This window comes from Gekko japonicus, unplaced genomic scaffold (assembly GCF_001447785.1).
Source record: "Gekko japonicus isolate JY-2015 unplaced genomic scaffold, Gekko_japonicus_V1.1 scaffold459, whole genome shotgun sequence".
Taxonomy (NCBI): Eukaryota; Metazoa; Chordata; class Lepidosauria; order Squamata; family Gekkonidae; genus Gekko; species Gekko japonicus.
The window spans coordinates 519,807-539,294 of record NW_015173137.1 but is presented as its reverse complement, the minus strand read 5'-3'; the positions used below and the strand labels follow the sequence as shown (position 1 = coordinate 539,294).

Below are 19,488 nucleotides of genomic sequence, written 5' to 3'. Positions count from 1 at the left end.
CAAGCGGGGGGGGGGGTAGGGGATGCCCATGATCTGTCCGACAATGTTTCCGCAGAGGTGGCAGAAAAGGGAGATGCAGTTCCTCTGAGGATGCTGTACCCCTATAAGCAGATCCCAAGACCAATTTACTGGGTCCCCACTTTTTCCGGGGCAGGAATCCCACTGTCGCTCATCTGCATGTAGCAATCCCTCAACTACATTTACAGTCCCTTCACTTTTACTCTGCAGAGGGCTTTACAGTCTTGTGTGTGAGTTGTGCTTGACGTGACTACGGCACTGTGGTCTGGGCAGCTCTTGTTCAGGTTACAGATGAGGCGCCGAGACTGGGCGCCAAAGCCACACAAGAGCTCTGTGGCAAAGGTATGACCATCTCTTTTACCCCAGGACCAGTGTTCCCTCTAAGCTGAGTTAGTGTGAGCTAGCTCCCAAATTTTCAGCCTCCGGCTCACACATTTTTTGTCTTAGCTCAGGGAGGATGGCTCCAGAGCTAGCTAATTTATGCAGTAGCCATATTGCTTGCTCACAATTTTAATGCCAGTAGCTCACAAAGTAGAATTTTTGCTCACAAGACCCCACAGCTTAGAGGGAACATTGCCCAGGACCACCCTTGCCTTGCTTTGGCACTTGAGAACTGACCAAGATGGCATCTCTGACAAGGGGTCCAATCCAAGGGGCCCACCACCGCTGGCATACATACAGTGCAGTCCCGGAGTTGCGGTCTTCTAAGCTTACTGGCCTCAATGGGCTTAGAAGGTTGTAAGGACTGCACTGTTAGCGTCTGTCCTTTCCCCACTGAATGATTTAGCAGGAGAAGGAAGGGGGAGGGGAGCAGCTTCTGCTGGCAAGATCAGAGAGACACAGACAGGCCTGAGTGGGTGAGCAACAGTCATCGGGGCTTCCTTTCCAGTGGGAAGCAGGCGACTTTCAGCGGGGGAAGCTTTTTATTTTGAGTCCCGGCATGAACTGCTTTGGATACACTGGAGGCAGGCAATAATTTCCCCAGAGTGTTGCAGACTGTATGACAGAGGCATCATTTCTCACTTGTTGCCCCCCCCCCCACTGTCATCTTTAGGAAAACAGGTTTGCGGGTTTTTTTGTAGTGTTTAGAAAACTCTCAAACTTGTTTGACCAAGGCTGACAGTGGAGCATGATGGGACGCTAACTTATTTTAAAAGAAAGACACAGTGGGGCGTTCGTGGTGGCTTCCAGCAGCATTAAAGTATACATAAGCAACAAGTGAGAGACCTGGGCTGAATCATGCTGGAGTGGAAGTCCCATTTCCCCCTTCAGCCCCCCCCTCCCCCTGTTGGCTGTCTCCTCCCTTCTTCCTGTTCAGTGTTCCCGCCTCCTCCTCCTCCTCCCCGTCTTGGCCACCATGTCCAAAGCCCCACATGAAATCCTGCGGCCGACTCCTCGGAGTGTGTTGTGGTTACCATTGGAAACCAAAATGGTGCCCGAATGTCATTTGACTGGTCTTTTCCTCCCATCGTCTGATCACATGCATGTTTCATTGGTAATGTTGTTTGAGGACTTTTATTCCCCGTTTTTCTGTGCATGTGTAGGTTTGTTTCTTACAATGTTAGATTGTTCTGGAAACATGGGTTTTCCTCTGGATTTGCAGAGGCCTCATTCATAGCTGTGGCTGGCACACCATTGTGTGGATTTCACTATAGGTGCAGAGGCTGGCACTTTACACATAAACAATTATGAGAAAAAGCAGCAGCAGTGAAATAATGCCTCCATTATACTGCCATCAGCTCTGTTACTCACTTGACATTCTACTCTCTTTTGGAACCTTTAAGTGAGGACTGGGGTGGGGTGGGGGTGGGGAGCAGGCATAACCTCATGTTACTCCAGCAACTGGACTTCTGTACTTTCCACCAGTTTCTCAGGTTCAACTTTCCCCATTGAATGCTGCAACCTTAATGGACAGAAGTCCCAAGGCCTTTAACGGTTGCATAAGAAACAAAAAGTCACAGGTAAAGCTTTTTCCAGCATGATGATGCAATGATGGCAGAAGCTGCACCGGTTGGGTTTCTGCCGCGCATACATTCCATGTAGTCCTGCATAGACTTTGAATACACCCCAATGCCTGATCACTGGAGGATGGTTAATGGTAGTCCAGCTTTCTGTGGTTACCGATCTTCTCACCAAATATCTCCAAAGTTCACTGGAATGCCATTTGAAAGCCATCAGGGAATACTGGGATGATTGCCTCCATTGCATACCCCTTTGTTAGGCTTCCCAGGTACCCCTAGGGCCGCCAAGCCCCCAGTTGGGGCAGGACATCCCCCTCCCCATGCTGGCTGTGGGGTTGTATCACTTCTGGTAAAAAAAAGACCTGGAAGTGACATAAGGTAGCTCTGGAAATCACCAGAAACTCTATGGTAAAACCAGAACATTTCCAGTGATTCCTAAAGCTATTACTGATAATTATATTTCCTGTAGCTCTTAGAACTACCTATGTAACTGCCATCCCCCCACCCCCGAAAAACACCTGGAAGTGATATCACATTGCTCTAGGAATTGCCAGAAAAGTTTCCAGTGGGTCTTAGAGTGACATCATGGCATATGTGACACCAGCCGTGCCCATGTCCCCACCCCCAATCTTCCAGCAGTTGCCCGACATGGCCTGGCAGCCCTACCCATTGTGTGAACAGAGGGATCTTTAGCACCCCATGTTGGCTGGAGGATTGTTCTGCAACGGCCAGGATACAGTGGACATTATGTTGCTCACCGGGCGGGGGGGGGGGAGTTTTGGAGACAGACATTTATGAAGGCCACACGTCACAATGTAAGCACAACTGCATGCAACGGGTGCCACGGCACAAAGGAGCTCGCGCCTGCCACCGCCAGACATTACCTGTTTTATAAATATTTCTTAAACTACCAAAGGTTTTTAATTTCCACATTTTACGCTTGGCTGCAGAGGGTCCGGAGGGGAAGCAGGAAGCGAAAGGCAGAGAAAGAGAAGGGAGGAAAAGAAGAAGGGGAGAGAATTCAGAGGAGGAAAAAAATAATAAAAAAGCAGAGGCTATCAGAACCCACAGACCCAGGGAACGGGGGTGGCAGTGGTGGTGGATGAGTGAAGCACTGCGAAGGACAGTGAGGAAGAAAGCCGTGAGTGCCGTGGCAACCCTTTACCGGGTGAAGGAATTGCAAGGGAGCATTCTGGGCAGCTGTATTCACAACAGAGATGAACAGCTTTGGGCTGGACACAACAGCTGCCTAGAGAAGACATGACAGGCAGGAAGGGGTGGGGGTGGGCAGCTCATTTGGACTGCACATAGTCCTGTCTGGATTTAGAAGGGGACAGATGTGGCCTTCCACAGACCTTCCCTCCCATCAGTACACCTTCCTCATTCTGCCTACAGTGGTCATGGCATCTCTCACAGCATTCCCCCCCCCATGATAATTAGGATTTGTAAAGCCCTTTTCAAGAATCCAAATAATTTTACATATATTAGTCCTTCCATTATTGCAATTTATGGGGCTTAAACTGAGCTAGAGGATTCAGAAAGATAAGGCAAAGATTGCTTTTGTCTTGTTCCGATCACACCTCTTTTTCTGTCTACAGGCCATACACAGAAGAGAGAGGGGGATTTAACCCTTCCACTTGCTTTCACTATTCCAAACCAGTTCCCGCCATTCTACTGTTAGCATTTTAAATGAGAAAAGATATGCCTTTTATCCCCCCCATACTAATAACAAAACAGGCAGCCCAGTTTCAAATAGCAAAACTGAGCTGAGATTGAAGGGTTAACCCACCTCTTGCTTCCCTGCATGGTCCCCAAGGCTAACTGAGGCTGCAATTTGCATTTTATGGACAGTTCTGTGATCTTTGCCTCATCTGTTTGATCCTAGAGTGACTTGCCTAAAACCACACAACTGAATTCATGGCAGAGGTAAGATTCAAACCAGGAGACTTTCTGGTTGGGTGCTCAGCCTTTTTATTTAGCTTTGCCAGCAACCTGGAGGAAAAATACGACCTGTCTCTTTAATAGTGGCTTAATGTGTAGAAATGGACAGGAGAAGCTTTTCATGGCAGGGAGCTAAACAACATCACCTGGTATAAATAACATATTCTGAAGCCTCTATTAAAAGGTTAGGACACTTTTTCTACAGGCCTGTCTGCAGCCCGTAACTATGCCACGCCAGCACTCAGGCTGTTTCCTTTGGTCTCGCTTTGCATGCCTGAGGCCAGACAAGCTGAAAGCAATATAGGCCTCCTGTAAGATCAACAACATCTCCTGGAGTCTAGCTCGTGGGTTTTTTTTGGGGGGGGGAGGGGCTGTCTTTTGGGCGGTATTGCAAAAAATGTAACATGGTTATTGCAAAAAAAGTAACACGGGGGCAACTGTCAGGGGCATTCCTACTGTCAGTCAGTTCAGTAGCTGTTGAATGCCAATAATGGTGATAGGTGATAGAGACAGATCTGACTCAGAAGGCAGAATCCACTGAGAAGTTCCCTAGGGCAAGTCCCACTGAAAATAATGGGAGCTAGAGGAAGGCTACTGTACATTTCCTGTTCATTTCAATGGGGTTTCAGTGCTCCCATGTTGAAGAGTGTGGGTGTGGGCGATATGTGGATTTTTCAACTCAGACACCACCACTATAGCTTTTTAACATACCTCAGAACAGTCCCCTTCTTTAAGTTAAACAGTACTGATTCACACACCCCATGCAGGTAACACATATTGTGAGACAGGCATCTGCACAAATGCTCTATTGCACCGAGGCCCTGGCTCACCTCATCTCCCGCCCCACTCCACAAAGGGCCCAATTCAGACCGGAAGAAATCTGTATGGTGGAAAGGAGTCAGGAGCAACTGTGTCCCCAGAAGATGTTTCCCACATGAGCAACAAATATAAACCGGAATTTCTGTCCCACGGGATGTGATCGTTTACTCCAAATGATGTGGTGGAACCACCTCTCCCCTGTTCTCAAAAATATGCGTGGCATTAAAATTTCACTTTGTCAGTTGCAAACTGCCACTGATTCCCATTTGGAACCACAGCCTCCCTTTCACAAGAAAAGATGGGAATGTTATCTCTAAACACACCGTGTAATTTGGACTCAGTGCAAGATCACTGTAGAGGGGTGGCATATTTTTTTAAAGCAACTGAAGTTTCTCTAGAAAAGGCATTCTGGGCCTCTCTTGTTTTCTGCAATAATCTTGGAGGGACAAACAGTAGTGTCATATGTCGTCTCCTTTATAGGCTAAAAAGGGGGCTACCTCAGCTTTAAGGGGCACTATGTCAGTCTTACCTTCTGCCTGCCCCACTGAGCCCTCGGTTTTGGAAGGTGTTGCAAGCTTCTTCCGTCTGTGTTTCTTTCTGTCCACCATGGGGGATGGGGGTGGGTCTTTGCCACTGCTGCCAGGACTGGACAACCCTTCTGCAGCCAGGACTGCCTCTGCAGACACATACGGGAGGAACAGATCACGTGGTGGGCAATCTTCTTCGTGGGTCACGAGGGCCTAACCCACCCTGGCATCCTTTCTTCTCCCTCTAGGAGCATCTGGACCCATTCTGAACTTACCAGCCTTGGAGGAGGAGACAGAGCGCTGCAGGCTCCGGTCCGGTTTGCCTAAGAGCTTGATTGCTTGGTCAGTTGGAGGATTCAGCAGACCTGGACTGGGGCTAGCTGTGGAGAGACGCGTATGCCTCTATGAAGGCTGCCATTGTCACATCAATGTTCTATCTAGTTTTACATTGCCTACCCTGACCGAGCGCCGAAGAATAGATTCTTTTGAACTATGGTGCTGGAGAAGACTCTTGAGAGTCTCTTGGACTGCAAGAAGATCAAATCAGTCAATCCTAAAAGAAATCAACCCTGACTGTTCCCCGGAAGGCCAGATAATGAAACTGAAGCTCAAATACTTTGGCCACCCAATGAGAAGGGAGCACTCACTGGAGAAGACCCTGATGCTGGGAAAGATTGAAGGTCAAAGAAGACGGGGACGGCAAAGGATGAGATGGTTAGACAGTGTCATAGATGCAACGAACATGAAGTTGAGCCAACTTCAGAGGACAGCGGAAGACCGGAAGGCCTGGCGTGATCTGGTCCAGGGGGCCGCGAAGAGTCGGACCTGACTGTGCGACTGAACAACAACAACCCTGACTGACAATCTCTCTCTCTCCGTCGCACACAGGGGACCCTGCAGTTTTGGACTTCCTAGAAATGGCAGTGGGCACAACCACAAAATGGCTGCCATTCAAGCAGGGACCATCACAAAATGGCTGCCATTGAGGGTAGAACTAGCTCTCTGCTTTGGTGTCTGACTTTATATCTCCCCCCCAAAAAAAGGGGAACTTTTTCTCTACTGACATCCACACATAGAGAGACTGCCAAATTTGGAGACTTCAGGATGTTTGTGTCTATGACTTGACTAGTTGGGGTGAGCTCAGGACTTTGCCACTCAGTCAGTTGGCAGGGAGTGACCTGAATCTTCTTGTTCTTCTCTGTTATTTTCAGGAGCCTTTGAATTTTATACCCAAGCTTCAAGCCGCAAGTTAGGTTCCAGGAACATGGATCCATGGGTGCCATGTTGGATCTTGATGCTCTAAGATCACAGGCAGGGAAACGACTTTCCCAGGACCTAGCATTCAAGATCCTTTAACTGGAGATGACAGGGACTGAACATGAGGCCTTCAGTGGCCAAAGCATGTGCTCGGGTGAGGTGGGGCATCAAGCGATGCAAGTATCCTACTAATTTCTTGCCCCTAGAATGTGGCTCTTTATTCTTCCCCAAGTGGAGACCAGAGCATCTCCACAGACAAGAGACATTCTAGGAAATACAAGGACTCCTCTAGAGGTCACTGTTGAATCATCTTACACAAAAGATGTCCCAAAACACACGCTCTCGAGGTTTGTGAATCCAAGGTTTGCTTGCTTTAGTGAATGCACCAATTCCGCATGGCACCGCAGGGAATTTCTGTACAAGATTTGATTTTGTTTAACAAGGTAAGCAAAATTGCCCAAAGCCAACATGCATCCGATTCATTCAGTTTCTTTTTCTATAGAACCGGCTTGCTTGTGTGGAAGGGCGAGGGGTGCAGTCGGACCTGCAGGTACAGGAACTCTCAAAGGGTCGTGCATTTAATTAGCTGTAATGATAAGAGCATCTATGAACAAACTGCCCCAATTTGCTGCCTTTACAGCATGCTTGGCGCAGTGGCTGGCGTGATGGAATCAGACTGAGGAGAACGAGGTTCATATCCCCCACCAGTCATAAGAAACTCACTGAGTGATGTTGGGCCAGTCATCCTCTCCCAGCCTGTTCCCCCCCTCAGAGGGTCGTTTTATGAGGACCTATGAGGAAAGGTTAAGGCGCTTAGGGCTCTTTAGCTTGGAGAAACGACGACTGAGGGGTGACATGATCGAGGTTTATAAGATTATGCATGGGAAAGAGCAGGTAGAGAAAGAGGTACTTTTCTCCCTTTCTCACAATACAAGAACTCGTGGGCACTCCATGAAATTGCTGAGCGGTCGGGTTAGAACGGATAAAAGGAAGTACTTCTTCACCCAAAGAGTGACTAACACTTGGAATTCACTGCCACAGGAAGTGGTGGCGGCTACAAGCATGGACGGCTTCAAAAGGGAATTAGATAAGCATATGGAGCAGAGGTCCATCAGTGGCTATTAGCCACAAGGTATAGATAGGGGCTCTGGGGCAAGTGATGCTCTGTCATCTTGGTGCTTGGGGGGGGGTCAACAGTGGGAGGGCTTCTAATGTCCTGGCCCCACTGGTGGACCTCCTGATGGCACTGGTATTTCTGGCCACTGTGTGATACAGAGTGTTGGACTGGATGGGCCTTTGGCCTGATCCAACATTGGCATCTCTTATGTTCTTATGTTCTAAAGGAGGAGGGGGCAGCTGTATATGCCGCCATGAGCTCCTTGTAGGAAGAGTGGGATAAAGATTGAGCTGATACATATTTTTTATGAATAAGAATAATCCAAGACAGAACAATGGAATGGTATTCCACTGGGACTGAATTGTACCTTTGGGAGACACTGCCTGTATATCACTGGCAAATATCTCTCATGCATTCATGGGCACTTGAACCCTCTGACATCACGTTCGGGTTTTTCCCCCATGTCAGTCATTTGACATTTGAAGCGCAGATCTGTTGGTATATGCATTTCAAGTGTTTGATTGTATTTACTGACGAGTTCTTCGGTAATTACTTGCTTTCTATTTATGACTACTTCATGTTCATATAGGTCACTGTCATGAACTTGGGGATTTCTACTTTTTTGTTCCTCATTATTACCCCTGGGTTCTGGTGGTGGTAGGGGTGGGTGGGGACCTTGTTTGGCCTTTGTGCCTACATCAGTGACAAATCAGGAAAACGTTTTAAGAAAACAAGAAGTCATGCTTGCACACAGATTGCCATGTGTGGTAATCATACACACATAGACTGGACATGTAATGCCGTGTTACTTGTGGTATATATGTATTATACGCAATTTGACCAAAAAGGACTTTCTAGCATGTGTGCCCGCAGTGGAACGGTTGTGTTCAACAGTGTCACACACAGCATTTTACACTCTGGTTGCAATTACATGGAAATGCTTTCCATATAGGAAATATGTCAAGTTTCAAGCAGCCCATGGTTTACTCTGTCTGTTGATTTTTCGTAATTCTGTTACGCTCAGCATGGCTCTGCACTAATTAAGGTTAAACGAAAAGCGAGACCACAGCCGCATCGTGGTGCGAGGCGCGAAGGTGGGAACACTCTCCCTCCCTCCTCCAAGTGACTATAATTTCACAGAGAATTATAAATGAAGGGAACACAACCGATCGGAGTGTGAACTAACAAACAGTAATTACACACACATCCTACACACACCCATAAACACTGTGCAGTATTCCTTCGAGATCGTAAGGAACACTTGAAAATTCTTTAGACCATGCCTCGGTGCGGCTGATGCCACCCCATCCACCCACTCGGCTTAAGTACAGGAGGTCCCAAAGGTTGCCATGATATCTTCTGTATTCCGCTAGTCACTAGGCAGATTCTGTGGAAGACAGATGGGTCACTCACTGGTGGGAGGACTTCCCATGTCTAGGAAGTGGGTTTTTATTTGTTCTCCTAGCTGCTGTCTTAGTATACTTTTAATCTTTGCTACCTAGTATCCATTTCCATAATGAACTGCTAATAAGTGTGGCAGTTTTACTGTGCTAAATCATGTCATAAATTTTTATAAAACAGAGCACACAACACAGAAATGTACCATAACACATAAATAAATGTTCTCTCATGGCGTTTCGTACGGGGAAAGCACCACAGTGCTAATGTGAGAATTGTGGCTTACACATTTCCACTTAGCAACTGCATAAAAAGTAATGGCGGCTGTGTTTGTTCTCCCTTAAGTACTCCCATAAGTGTCATTCTGGAGTAAAAGCACAGGGAGGCCTGTGAATATTTACTTCTCTTTAAAGAAGGCTACGGATCTTCCTTTTTGCGCTGCGTTTGGTCTCCACTGATAATAGCCGTGTGTAGAGGACCCACCTAAATGCTGAATGCCCGTGTGGGGAGGGACAGTGGGGACGAGAGGACTGGCCCTGTCCCCCGCTCCCACTAAGTCATCAGCACAGTACAAATGCACCAAGCCAGTGTCCACATACATGCTCCCTCCCTGCAATCAACCACAGGACCAGCAGTGTCGCTGAGCACAGGGAAGGAGCATATGCACAGACCATTCCTCTGCACATTCGTCCTGTGCAGGTGACTTGGCGATCCTGTGGAGGGGGGGGGGGAGAAGCCTGCAGGCTCATGCCTGCTCTTCCTCCCCACACAGGCAGTCAAAGCAAGGACAGGTCATCTGCACGGGGCTTACATAAAAAGCAGCTGAATTTGTTTTTTATGGGGAAAATGGGATGGGTCAATTTAAATAAAAAATAATGCATAGCTGCTTCTATCATTGGTAGAGATTCTCTGTTTCTTTGCTGCTGCAAGTGCAGCGGTACGTACATTTAAAACAGAAATTCCACATGGGAGTTTTCTATGAATTTTGCTCCTTCTCCCCCTTACCACCACCCTTTTCCTGGCATTTCCCCCCCACTGCACCACCAGAGGGCTTTAAAACAACTGGTAACTGCTATAGCACTATAGTCACCATCAGGGGTCATTTCATAGAAAAAGAGCTAGGGGAACTCATTAGCATAACTCATTAGCATATGCCACACCCCCTGACATCAGGGGCCCGGCGGTGGACCTGCAAGGCCAGCGGGAGTGCAAGGAAGCCCCGCGAAGGCCCTCCCTGGCCCCAGGCAGGCAGGGGTGGGGAGAGGCGGGGAGGAAGCAACTTACCCTCCCTCTTCTCCTGCCTCCTCCTGGCTGAATGAGGGCTGGAAGCGGGGCGGCCGGAAGCAGGGGGCGGGGCTTCATCATGTGCCCCGCCCCCCGTACCTCACCCAGGGGAACTGCGTTCCCCTGCGTTCCCCCCCGAAATGACCTCTGGTCACCATTTTTAAAGCCCCCCCCAACACACCACAAAGCTCTCTGGTGGTGCAGCAGGGAAAACAGTGGCTACAAAGGGCTGATGAGAGGAAAATGGCACCAATGGGTGGAACTTTTGAATCATTCACCTTCTCATCTAAATGGCGTGATAATATGCTTGGACTGCAGTCTCGCCGAAAAGGCTGGACTAAAGCGAATTTGGAGAAGAACTTACTTAAGGATAAGAAAGGAATGACTGGAGCACCCTTAGAGCATAACATCCTGTGCTCCCCACAAGTGCTCTGCTATGTAAGCCAATGGAGAATTCATGCCGCCCCTGTGACGCGACTCCAGAGAGGGGGTTTAAAGTTTAAACCCCCTCTCTGCTCAGCTGGCTGGTGCGGGAAGAGAAGGGGTGGCTGTGTGGCCTCTGTTGCTGGCCACCAAGTCTTTTTCCTGCCAGCAAGCAGGGAGAAGAGTTGCCCGGCTGGCCGGCAAGGCCCCCCCCCCAACCCCAGAGTCCCCAAGATAAAAAATCCTGGCTACTGGCCTGGAAGGTTCCCTGTCTGTTAAGTGATCAATCCTCCCTGACAGCATCCAAAGTTGTACTAGCAGGGAACTGGAAAAAGAGTTATCAGTCCACGTATGAAAGGGACAGAGGCAGAAGAGTAAACAGGAAGGAACCCACAGTATGCCTGTCTACCTGACTGACTCTCTTGTAAGACCCCCCCCCCCTCTGGAGTCTGAGGCTAAGGGACAGCATCAAGGCCTTCTCTTCCACGAAGAAGAAGAAGAGATTGGATTTATACCCCACCCTTCACTACCCGGAGGTGTCTCAGAGCGGCTCACAAACTCCTTTCCCTTCCCCTCCCCACAACAGGCACCCTGTGAGGTAGGTGGGGCTGAGAGAGCTCTGACAGAAACTGCTCTTTTTCAAGACCAGCTGTGCCAGAACTACGGCTTGCCCGAGGTCATCCAGCAGCTGCAAGTGGAGGAGTGGGGAATCAAACCCGTTCTCCCAGATTAGAGTCCGCGCACTTAACCACTACACCAGACTGGCTCAAAAGAAGAGAGCATGGGGTATATTAGAACCAGATTGGATAACACGATGGGTTGGATTCAGAATACATGGGTGATTTCCACCGATTCCCCCTTCCTGCTCATTCCTCTGGGTCCCCTATCCCCCAGGAGCAGCATTTCATGGAGTGCTGGAGGCTACCACCAATTATGCAGTCGATTTATTCCAGCATTCTGTCATTAAATGTATTAGTCTGGATCCTACCCAATGACTGCAAGCACAAGGCGAAAAGTTAGCGAAAACATTTTTTTGCATTCTTTTACATGCCACATAGCACAAAACCTTACGATTTGTGCAATACGACTATGGAGAAACAAGGGGGGGCTGTTACAGAGGTGGCGTATGCTGCTGGGTCAGGTGCTGCACCCACAAATTACTTACTGCTGTCCCCCACGCCAACGCTGCTCACGTCCTTCACCAAGCCATTGATGCTGGAGGAGGCGCCACAGGCTGAGATGGCTCGTGGTGGACGCTTGCCTGGCACCTTGACGGTGGTACGGAGCAGGTCCATTTCTTTGCCGTGGGTGCTATGGATATAATCCTGGAGGGGCAAAAAGAATGGGTTAGGAGAATGGGCACCACAAACACAGGATCATGGCTTTCTTACTCTGCCTTTTTACATCAACACTACTTCTGGTTCCATCTCCCCATGCACAGAGGCCTAATTCATACCTTCAGGAGAACAAAGCAGGGAAAAGAAACTGCAGACCTCTGAAGTGGCAGAACAGACTGTCGAGACTCCCGGGGAGCTGCTATTCTCCCCGTTTGGGGAAACCTGACACATACCTCATTAGCACGCACATGATTCCTGCACAGAGCAAAAAGTGGCTTCCTGGGGCCATTTCAGGTCAAGAAAATGGCACAAAGGAAAAGGAAGGTATGACATCCCTCCCACTCGCTCAGTCCCTACCAACCTCTACCGACCTGCGGTTACAGGTAGGTCAGGCAGTCGCAGAATTGCCACCCGACTTGCCTCTTTTAAAATATATAGAGAGAGCCATGACCATTTCACCTACCAGGTCCTCTCTCTCACTCACAGGGACACCACCAGACAGGGTAGCCCAGTCCCCTTTAATAATCACCCCTTACTTGGACACGGCATGGGCTGGGGTCTCAAACACTGCTCCATTCACACGCTGCCACCAATGTTCCCTCTAAGCAGTGGAGTCTTGTGAGCAAAAATTCTGCTTTGTGAGCTACTGGCTGCTGCATAAATTAGTTTGCTCTGGAGGCATCCTTCCTGAGCCGAGACAAAAATGTGTGAGCCGGAGGCTAAAAAGCTTTGAGCTAGCTCACACTAACTCAGCTTAGAGGGAACACTGGCTGCCACTATTTATTCATCTGAGAGAAAGGAGAGTGCCTCCCCTCAGAACTCATGAACGCTCAAGCGGGAAAACAGCCCTTAACACACTCCAAAGAGGAGGGGCTCCCCCGCAGTTTCTAGAAGGTTAAAGAAGAGCTGGAAAACCCTCCTATTAAAATGGAAGTTAAAAGTTCACATATATAGGCAGATGCCTAACTTCCATTTCAATGTATCTGAGGAAGTGTGTGTGCACACAAAAGCTCATACCTTGAATAAACTTTATTTGGTCTTAAAGGTGCCACTGGACTCACAATTTGTTCTGCTTTAGACCAACACCGCTGCTCACCTGGAACTATGTGATGGAGGCTGTTAGGCTGCAATTCTACTAATAGCCTGCTGGTGGCAGTGGACAGTAAAGCCTCTTCGTGAAAGAGAAGGAGAGGGATGAGCTGGGAGTGATGAACTCCTCATTGTGGTCTAGCTGCTTGTGATCTGGGCAAGTGGAATAAAATGCCTCGTTCTCTGTCATACAAGCAAGGGCCAGAGATGTTGTCATTTTATCATGCCTTCCATCTCTCCCAGGGCTCAGGCCTTGGTGCACTTACGTTAATGCTGGGGTGGTAGAAGAGAAGTCCGTTGCTGGACAGGGTCACATATTTCTTCTTCCATTCCTTGTTCAGAGAATTGCCGCTTCGTTTCAGTAGGAAACTCTGAGGGGAGAGGCAACAGGTGTGAGCAAGGACGCCAGGGCTTTGTCCCTTTTTGCTTCTTTAAGAGGCAGAACTGACAAATGGCTCTGAGTTTATGAGGTCACCTGTTTGATGGGTATGGCTCGGCCACTCCCCGTGTTTTCACCTCTGCTGTCCAGGCTCCGTTTCTCTGTGTCACTCCCCCTGCGATTCTGTCAAGAGACGCAGAGAGATAAGCTGAAATGGTGCAGTGCCTTAAAAGCCAGTGGTTTCTTCAGGAAATTATTCCCACCACCGTTTGTGAGCTGAGGAATCCCTGTGTGCCACAGAGGATTCTGGGAGAAATTTTAGACCTGAGACCCAGGCCTGTTGGGGCTTTTTTTACAGCCTCATGTGAACTGAAACTGCACCCTACAACCAGTGTTCCCTCTAAGCTGAGTTAGTGTGAGGTAGCTCGCAGCTTTTTAGCCTCCGGCTCACAGGTTTTTGTCTTCGCTCAGGAAGGGTGGCTCCAGAGCAAATTAATTTAAGCAGCAGCCCAATCGCTCGCTCACAACTTTAATGCCACTAGCTCACAAAGTAGAATTTTTGATCACAAGACTCCACAGCTTAGAGGGAACATTGCTGCCAACCTCCAGGTGGCACCTGGAGATCTCCTACGATTACAACCAGGGTTTCCTCTAAGCTGAGTTAGTGTGAGGTAGCTCGCAGCTTTTTAGCCTCCGGCTCACAGGTTTTTGTCTTCGCTCAGGAAGGGTGGCTCCAGAGCAAATTAATTTAAGCAGCAGCCCAATCGCTCGCTCACAACTTTAATGCCAGTAGCTCATAAAGTAGAATTTTTGCTCACAAGACTCCACAGCTTAGAGGGAACATTGCCTACAACACTGATCTTCAATCCTTCCCAACCCTGAGGCCCACTTTTAAACCCCAGGCAGCAGCCTGGGACCCAATGGGTTGCAAACATGTGACAAGTAGGGGAAAGGAATCCTTCCTGCCACTGAGTGACCTCGCCTCACCATGTTGCTGTTTGTGCATGCAAAGAGGAGCAGGAAGTGCGGCACCCTTGCTCTCCAGGCATGTGCACCAACAGCATGAATCAGCAAAATAACGGATAGTATAAATACCCAGCAGATGGGGATCTGTGACTCCCCCGACAGCCCTGACCCATGGGTTGAAACCGGCTGCCCTGCAGCTCCACACTGCAGGAGAAAATCAGTGGTGGCAAGCACACTGGTCTTGAAAAGCTCATCCATCATTCCTGAGGTCCTCATTGCAGAACCCCTGATAAGCTTCTAATCACTCTGTGGAACACAGCGTGAAAATCACTGCTTTGACCCAACATGGTTGTCACAGTACTGGATGCTCCATTTAGGTTCTAGAGGATACCAAGCTGGGAACTCTCGAAGATACAAAGGCCTGGGTACTAGATGCTTTTGCCCTTGTCATCAGATCCTATGGCTTAGATATTGGGGGGGGGGAAGGGAGGGGGGAGAAAAAGACAGAGAAAGGACACAAACTGTTGCTGGCCCCTAATGCTTCCTTGCAGTGACTGTGATTTGTTTAATGGCTTTACAATTGCTGATCAGAAGATTCAAGAGGCCTTTTTTTCTGGACTGGGCTGACCCTCCTGGCTTCCTCTCCCCGCTTGCCAATCCCGCTGCACTCCCATTGGACTCACAGTGAAAAGGCTGGTCCTGCGTTTGGTCCCACGATGCAGAGAGCTCGGTGTGCCGATGAGGGCCGAGGCTTCTCCCCGCAGCTCTCGATGGCTGATGTTGGGTGTGGAAGGCAGGGATGAGGAGTAGTCACTTGTGTGTCCGCCGTTACTTGCCTAGGAAAGAATTGAGGAAGATTCACACCAGCCCCCTTACCCAAGGAAAGGATAGAGGCTTGGTGTACAGCAACAGCACAAGAGGTGTTCCTGGACCACACTGGCTCAGACTGCAGCTGAAAGCGGTGTGTGTGTGTCCTATGTCTGAAATGGGGGAGGGGGAGAGAAATCACTGTATACAGAGAACTAGCCAAAAAACTGGTAATACTTTTCTATGTGTGGGGCATGTATTTTTTTAAGCACACAGAAGAGTACTCAATCATACAGCCCCTCACCTGCAGCCTGACGTAATATAGGGTGGGAGCAGTTTTTAACCACCTCATCTGCTGCATGGGAGAACAAGCCTCAGTTGCCGTCTAACAGGCAGGGTGGTGGTGGTGGTGATTTCAGGGAGGAGGAGGACGATGAGGAGAAGAAGAAGAGGTGGAGGAGGAGGCAGCGGAGGAGGAGGAGGAGATTGGATTTATACCCTGCCTTTCACCACCCAAAGGAGTCTCAGAGCAGTTTACAATCTCCTTTCCCTTCCCCTCCCCACAACAGACACCCTGTGAGGTAGGTGGGGCTGAGGGAGCTCTTTCGAGAACTACCCTTGAGAGAACAGCTCTGAAAGAACTTGTAACTGACCCAAGGCCACACCAGCAGCTGCATGTGGAGAAGTGGGGAATCAAACCCAGTTCTCCCAGATTAGAGCCCGTGCTCCCAACCACTACACCAAACTGGCTCTCAAGCGACAGGGGAAATTGTTGGTGGCAACTGCCAGACTGGAGGGAGATGGGGACAAGAGTCCACTCCATGGTGGCTGTTGTCAGGGGCAGCTGAGGAGCTTCAGAAGGCCTGATGCGCAAAGCAGGTGTGGGGTCTGCACAGAAGCCCTGCACTGGTCCAAACCAACTATCTCGTGCCACATCGCTGCATCTGTATCACTGCACAAATTAGTCCCTCTCCATGGGGGCAGCAGGGATTAAACACACAGCCCACAGTGGCACAGGCCACTGCTCCTGGAGCGCCTCCCATTTTCTTTTTTTTATAATAGATTTTTTTATTTTGGAAAGTTAATAAGAAAGAAATAATGATATAGAAATATTTACATTTATCAAGGACATTCGTGTTATGTTTGAGGCATAAGACAAGATCAGGGTGTATTTCAAGATGCTTCGCCTCTCGACTCCTTTATTACAATTTTTAACATCAGGATTATAATTCCAGGAAGGCTCAGGTACTGCACTGCAGAAAGGACATGCTCAGGCAAACGCTTGGTCAGCTGATCCCTTAATGCCCCTTTCCCGTTTACACTTCGACCGAGTAGATTCCACTTACCGGGGTGGAGACTGCTGAGTGGCTGGGTGTGCTTGGCAGAGATTTGCAAGACGCTAGGAGCTGCTGCTGTTTCTTCATATTCACAATCTTCTGGGCAACTGAAGTAGGGAGTAGAGACAAAGGAAGGAAGTCACAGATAAATCAAGGGGATGCTAAGATCCTCCAGCCCCTGAACCCACCTCAGTTCATATACAACCCTGTGTCATTAACTGTACAAAATGAACTCTGGGGTTCGACTGTATCCCTGCCAAACCCATACAGGGTCATGTGGTTACACTCCCAATGACATGCAAGTCCCGCGGACACTGAGCCTTCACACCCCCACACCTCCTTCTTTGAGATGAACACCGTCATGGCCAGGTTTGGGGTCTGCACAGAAGCCCTGCACTGGTCCAAACCAACTATCTCGTGCCACATCACTGCATCTGTATCACTGCACAAATTAGTCCCTCTCCATGGGGGCCAGCAGGGATTAAACACACAGCCCACAGTGGCACAGGCCACTGCTCCTGGAGCGCCTCCCATTTTCTTTTTTTTATAATAGATTTTTTTATTTTGGAAAGTTAATAAGAAAGAAATAATGATATAGAAATATTTACATTTATCAAGGACATTTGTGTTATGTTTGAGGCATAAGACAAGATCAGGGTGTATTTCAAGATGCTTCGCCTCTCGACTCCTTTATTACAATTTTTAACATCAGGATTATAATTCCAGGAAGGCTCAGGTACTGCACTGCAGAAAGGACATGCTCAGGCAAACGCTTGGTCAGCTGATCCCTTAATGCCCCTTTCCCGTTTACACTTCGACCGAGTAGATTCCACTTACCGGGGTGGAGACTGCTGAGTGGCTGGGTGTGCTTGGCAGAGATTTGCAAGACGCTAGGAGCTGCTGCTGTTTCTTCATATTCACAATCTTCTGGGCAACTGAAGTAGGGAGTAGAGACAAAGGAAGGAAGTCACAGATAAATCAAGGGGATGCTAAGATCCTCCAGCCCCTGAACCCACCTCAGTTCATATACAACCCTGTGTCATTAACTGTACAAAATGAACTCTGGGGTTTGACTGTATCACTGCCAAACCCATACAGGATCATCATGGTTACACTCCCAAGGACATGCAAGTCCCACAGGCACTGAGCCTTCACACCCCCACACCTCCTCCTTTGAGATGAACACCGTCATGGCCAGGTCACACTCAGAGAGAACCTGTTTTGGACCGCCTCATTCACAAGGCTGGGAGCCCCTTCCAGGAGCTGTGAGTCTGTAGCATGGGGAGTGCATGGGAAAAAAAAATACATATCTCCAGGAGCAGGAGGGGTTGTTTCTATGGGTCTTTCCCATACAATCAGCACCCTGCTCGGAGGGTACCAGTTAGACCAGGGATGGCCAAACTTGCTTAACATGAAATGAGACTGCCAGAAATAAGAACAAAACCGGTTATTGATAATGATATTTATTTGTCCAATGATATTTATTTGCTTACTAATAATATTTTGTCTAAGAGAAAGGGAGGTGGAAAGAAAGAAAACAGATGGGAAGGAGGGCCAGAAGGGGTAAAAACAGATATAACTTTAAACGCATCCTCCAAGACCCTCCCCCCGGGGGCTGGCTGGCTTGGCAAAGGGGTTTAAAGAGACGCCTTCTCCTAAGCTGGATGGTGGGCAGGGCTTTGAGAATGCATTTAAAGTTGCTTTCTTTCTCTGCCCCCCCCCCCAACCTCAAGCCTACCCAGGGAGGGGAACACTGGCTGGGGAAGGGAAGACCGATCGGGGAGACGTGCCTCCCCTTCGCTTCCTCGGCCACTCTGCCGGGAGCCGCACAATATGTGTGAAAGAGTCGCAGTTTGGCCACCCCTGAGTTAGACCAATACAAACATCTCCATCCGTGCAGTTGTGCTATTTTGCGCGCACTCCCCTACTGCATGGTATCACGCCCACGTGGAAGCGGCCACCCCACTTCCGGATGCATACTGGAAGAAAGGCTTGGCCTCTTTGAGACTAAACCCAGATGCTTTCGCGCGAGACAGCCAGGGTCTCCTTCCATGTCAACAGCCTTCATGCCTGGCCTGCAGAGACATGATGTCCACCATGGCCTCAAAATGTTATATAAGGCCTGCGTTTGCTGGACCCAGAGGCTGATCCCTGCCACTACAGCCACTCCAGCATAAATGACAGTTGGTCTGGGAGCCAACAGTACCCTGTCTAAACTGTGAGGGCTACCGGCCTCAGTTCTTGATAGGCAGGATGGGACTGCCAGAGAACAGCAGGAGTCAGGGTTAGGCAGTTTGTACAGACTCCATACACAGAGGGGAGGACATCTTTTCACATGTACCCTCCCAGGGCTTTTTTTGTAGAAAAAGACCAGCAGGAACCCATTAGCATAATAGGCCACACCCAATAGCACAAACTCATTAGCATATTACCATATTAGGCCACACCCCCAATGTTACCAGAAGTGTGGTTATCAGCCACGCCCACCTTTTGCTTCTTATTCTGTTTACCTTGTTTGTTGTCAAAACCCAGGGCTTTTTTTGTAGCAGGAACTTCTTTGCATGTTAGGCCACACACCCCTAATGTAGCCAATCCTAATGAGTGTCTGCTGTTGGGTGTGGCCTATTATGCTAATGAGTTCCTGCTGGGCATGGCCGACTCAGGAGCCAGCCGGAACTCCGTTCCTGTGCGTTCCTGCCCAAAAATAGCCCTGGACCCTCCTAGCCATAATTTCTGTGTCTTTATTTGGTTATTTCATAAACCCCACCTGCAGACTCTCCAGATCCAGACCAGCTAGCCACAGGGTAATGCAACGCATTTAAAACAAC

At 48.9% G+C, this 19,488-nt stretch overlaps 1 protein-coding gene across 1 annotated transcript in view; it reads right to left on the bottom strand.

The window, feature by feature from the left end:
- The window catches only part of AGAP2 (ArfGAP with GTPase domain, ankyrin repeat and PH domain 2), a 165,678-nt gene that overhangs the window by 8,918 nt on the left and 137,272 nt on the right, over window positions 1-19,488 (bottom strand). Inside the window, exons 7-13 of the mRNA XM_015422213.1 lie at window positions 17,498-17,595; window positions 15,200-15,352; window positions 13,647-13,733; window positions 13,438-13,542; window positions 11,911-12,070; window positions 5,542-5,646; window positions 5,269-5,415 (exon numbers count right to left, since the gene is read on the bottom strand). Coding sequence (XP_015277699.1) covers window positions 5,269-5,415; window positions 5,542-5,646; window positions 11,911-12,070; window positions 13,438-13,542; window positions 13,647-13,733; window positions 15,200-15,352; window positions 17,498-17,595 — 855 coding nt within the window. The remainder of the gene's footprint in view (window positions 1-5,268; window positions 5,416-5,541; window positions 5,647-11,910; window positions 12,071-13,437; window positions 13,543-13,646; window positions 13,734-15,199; window positions 15,353-17,497; window positions 17,596-19,488) is intronic.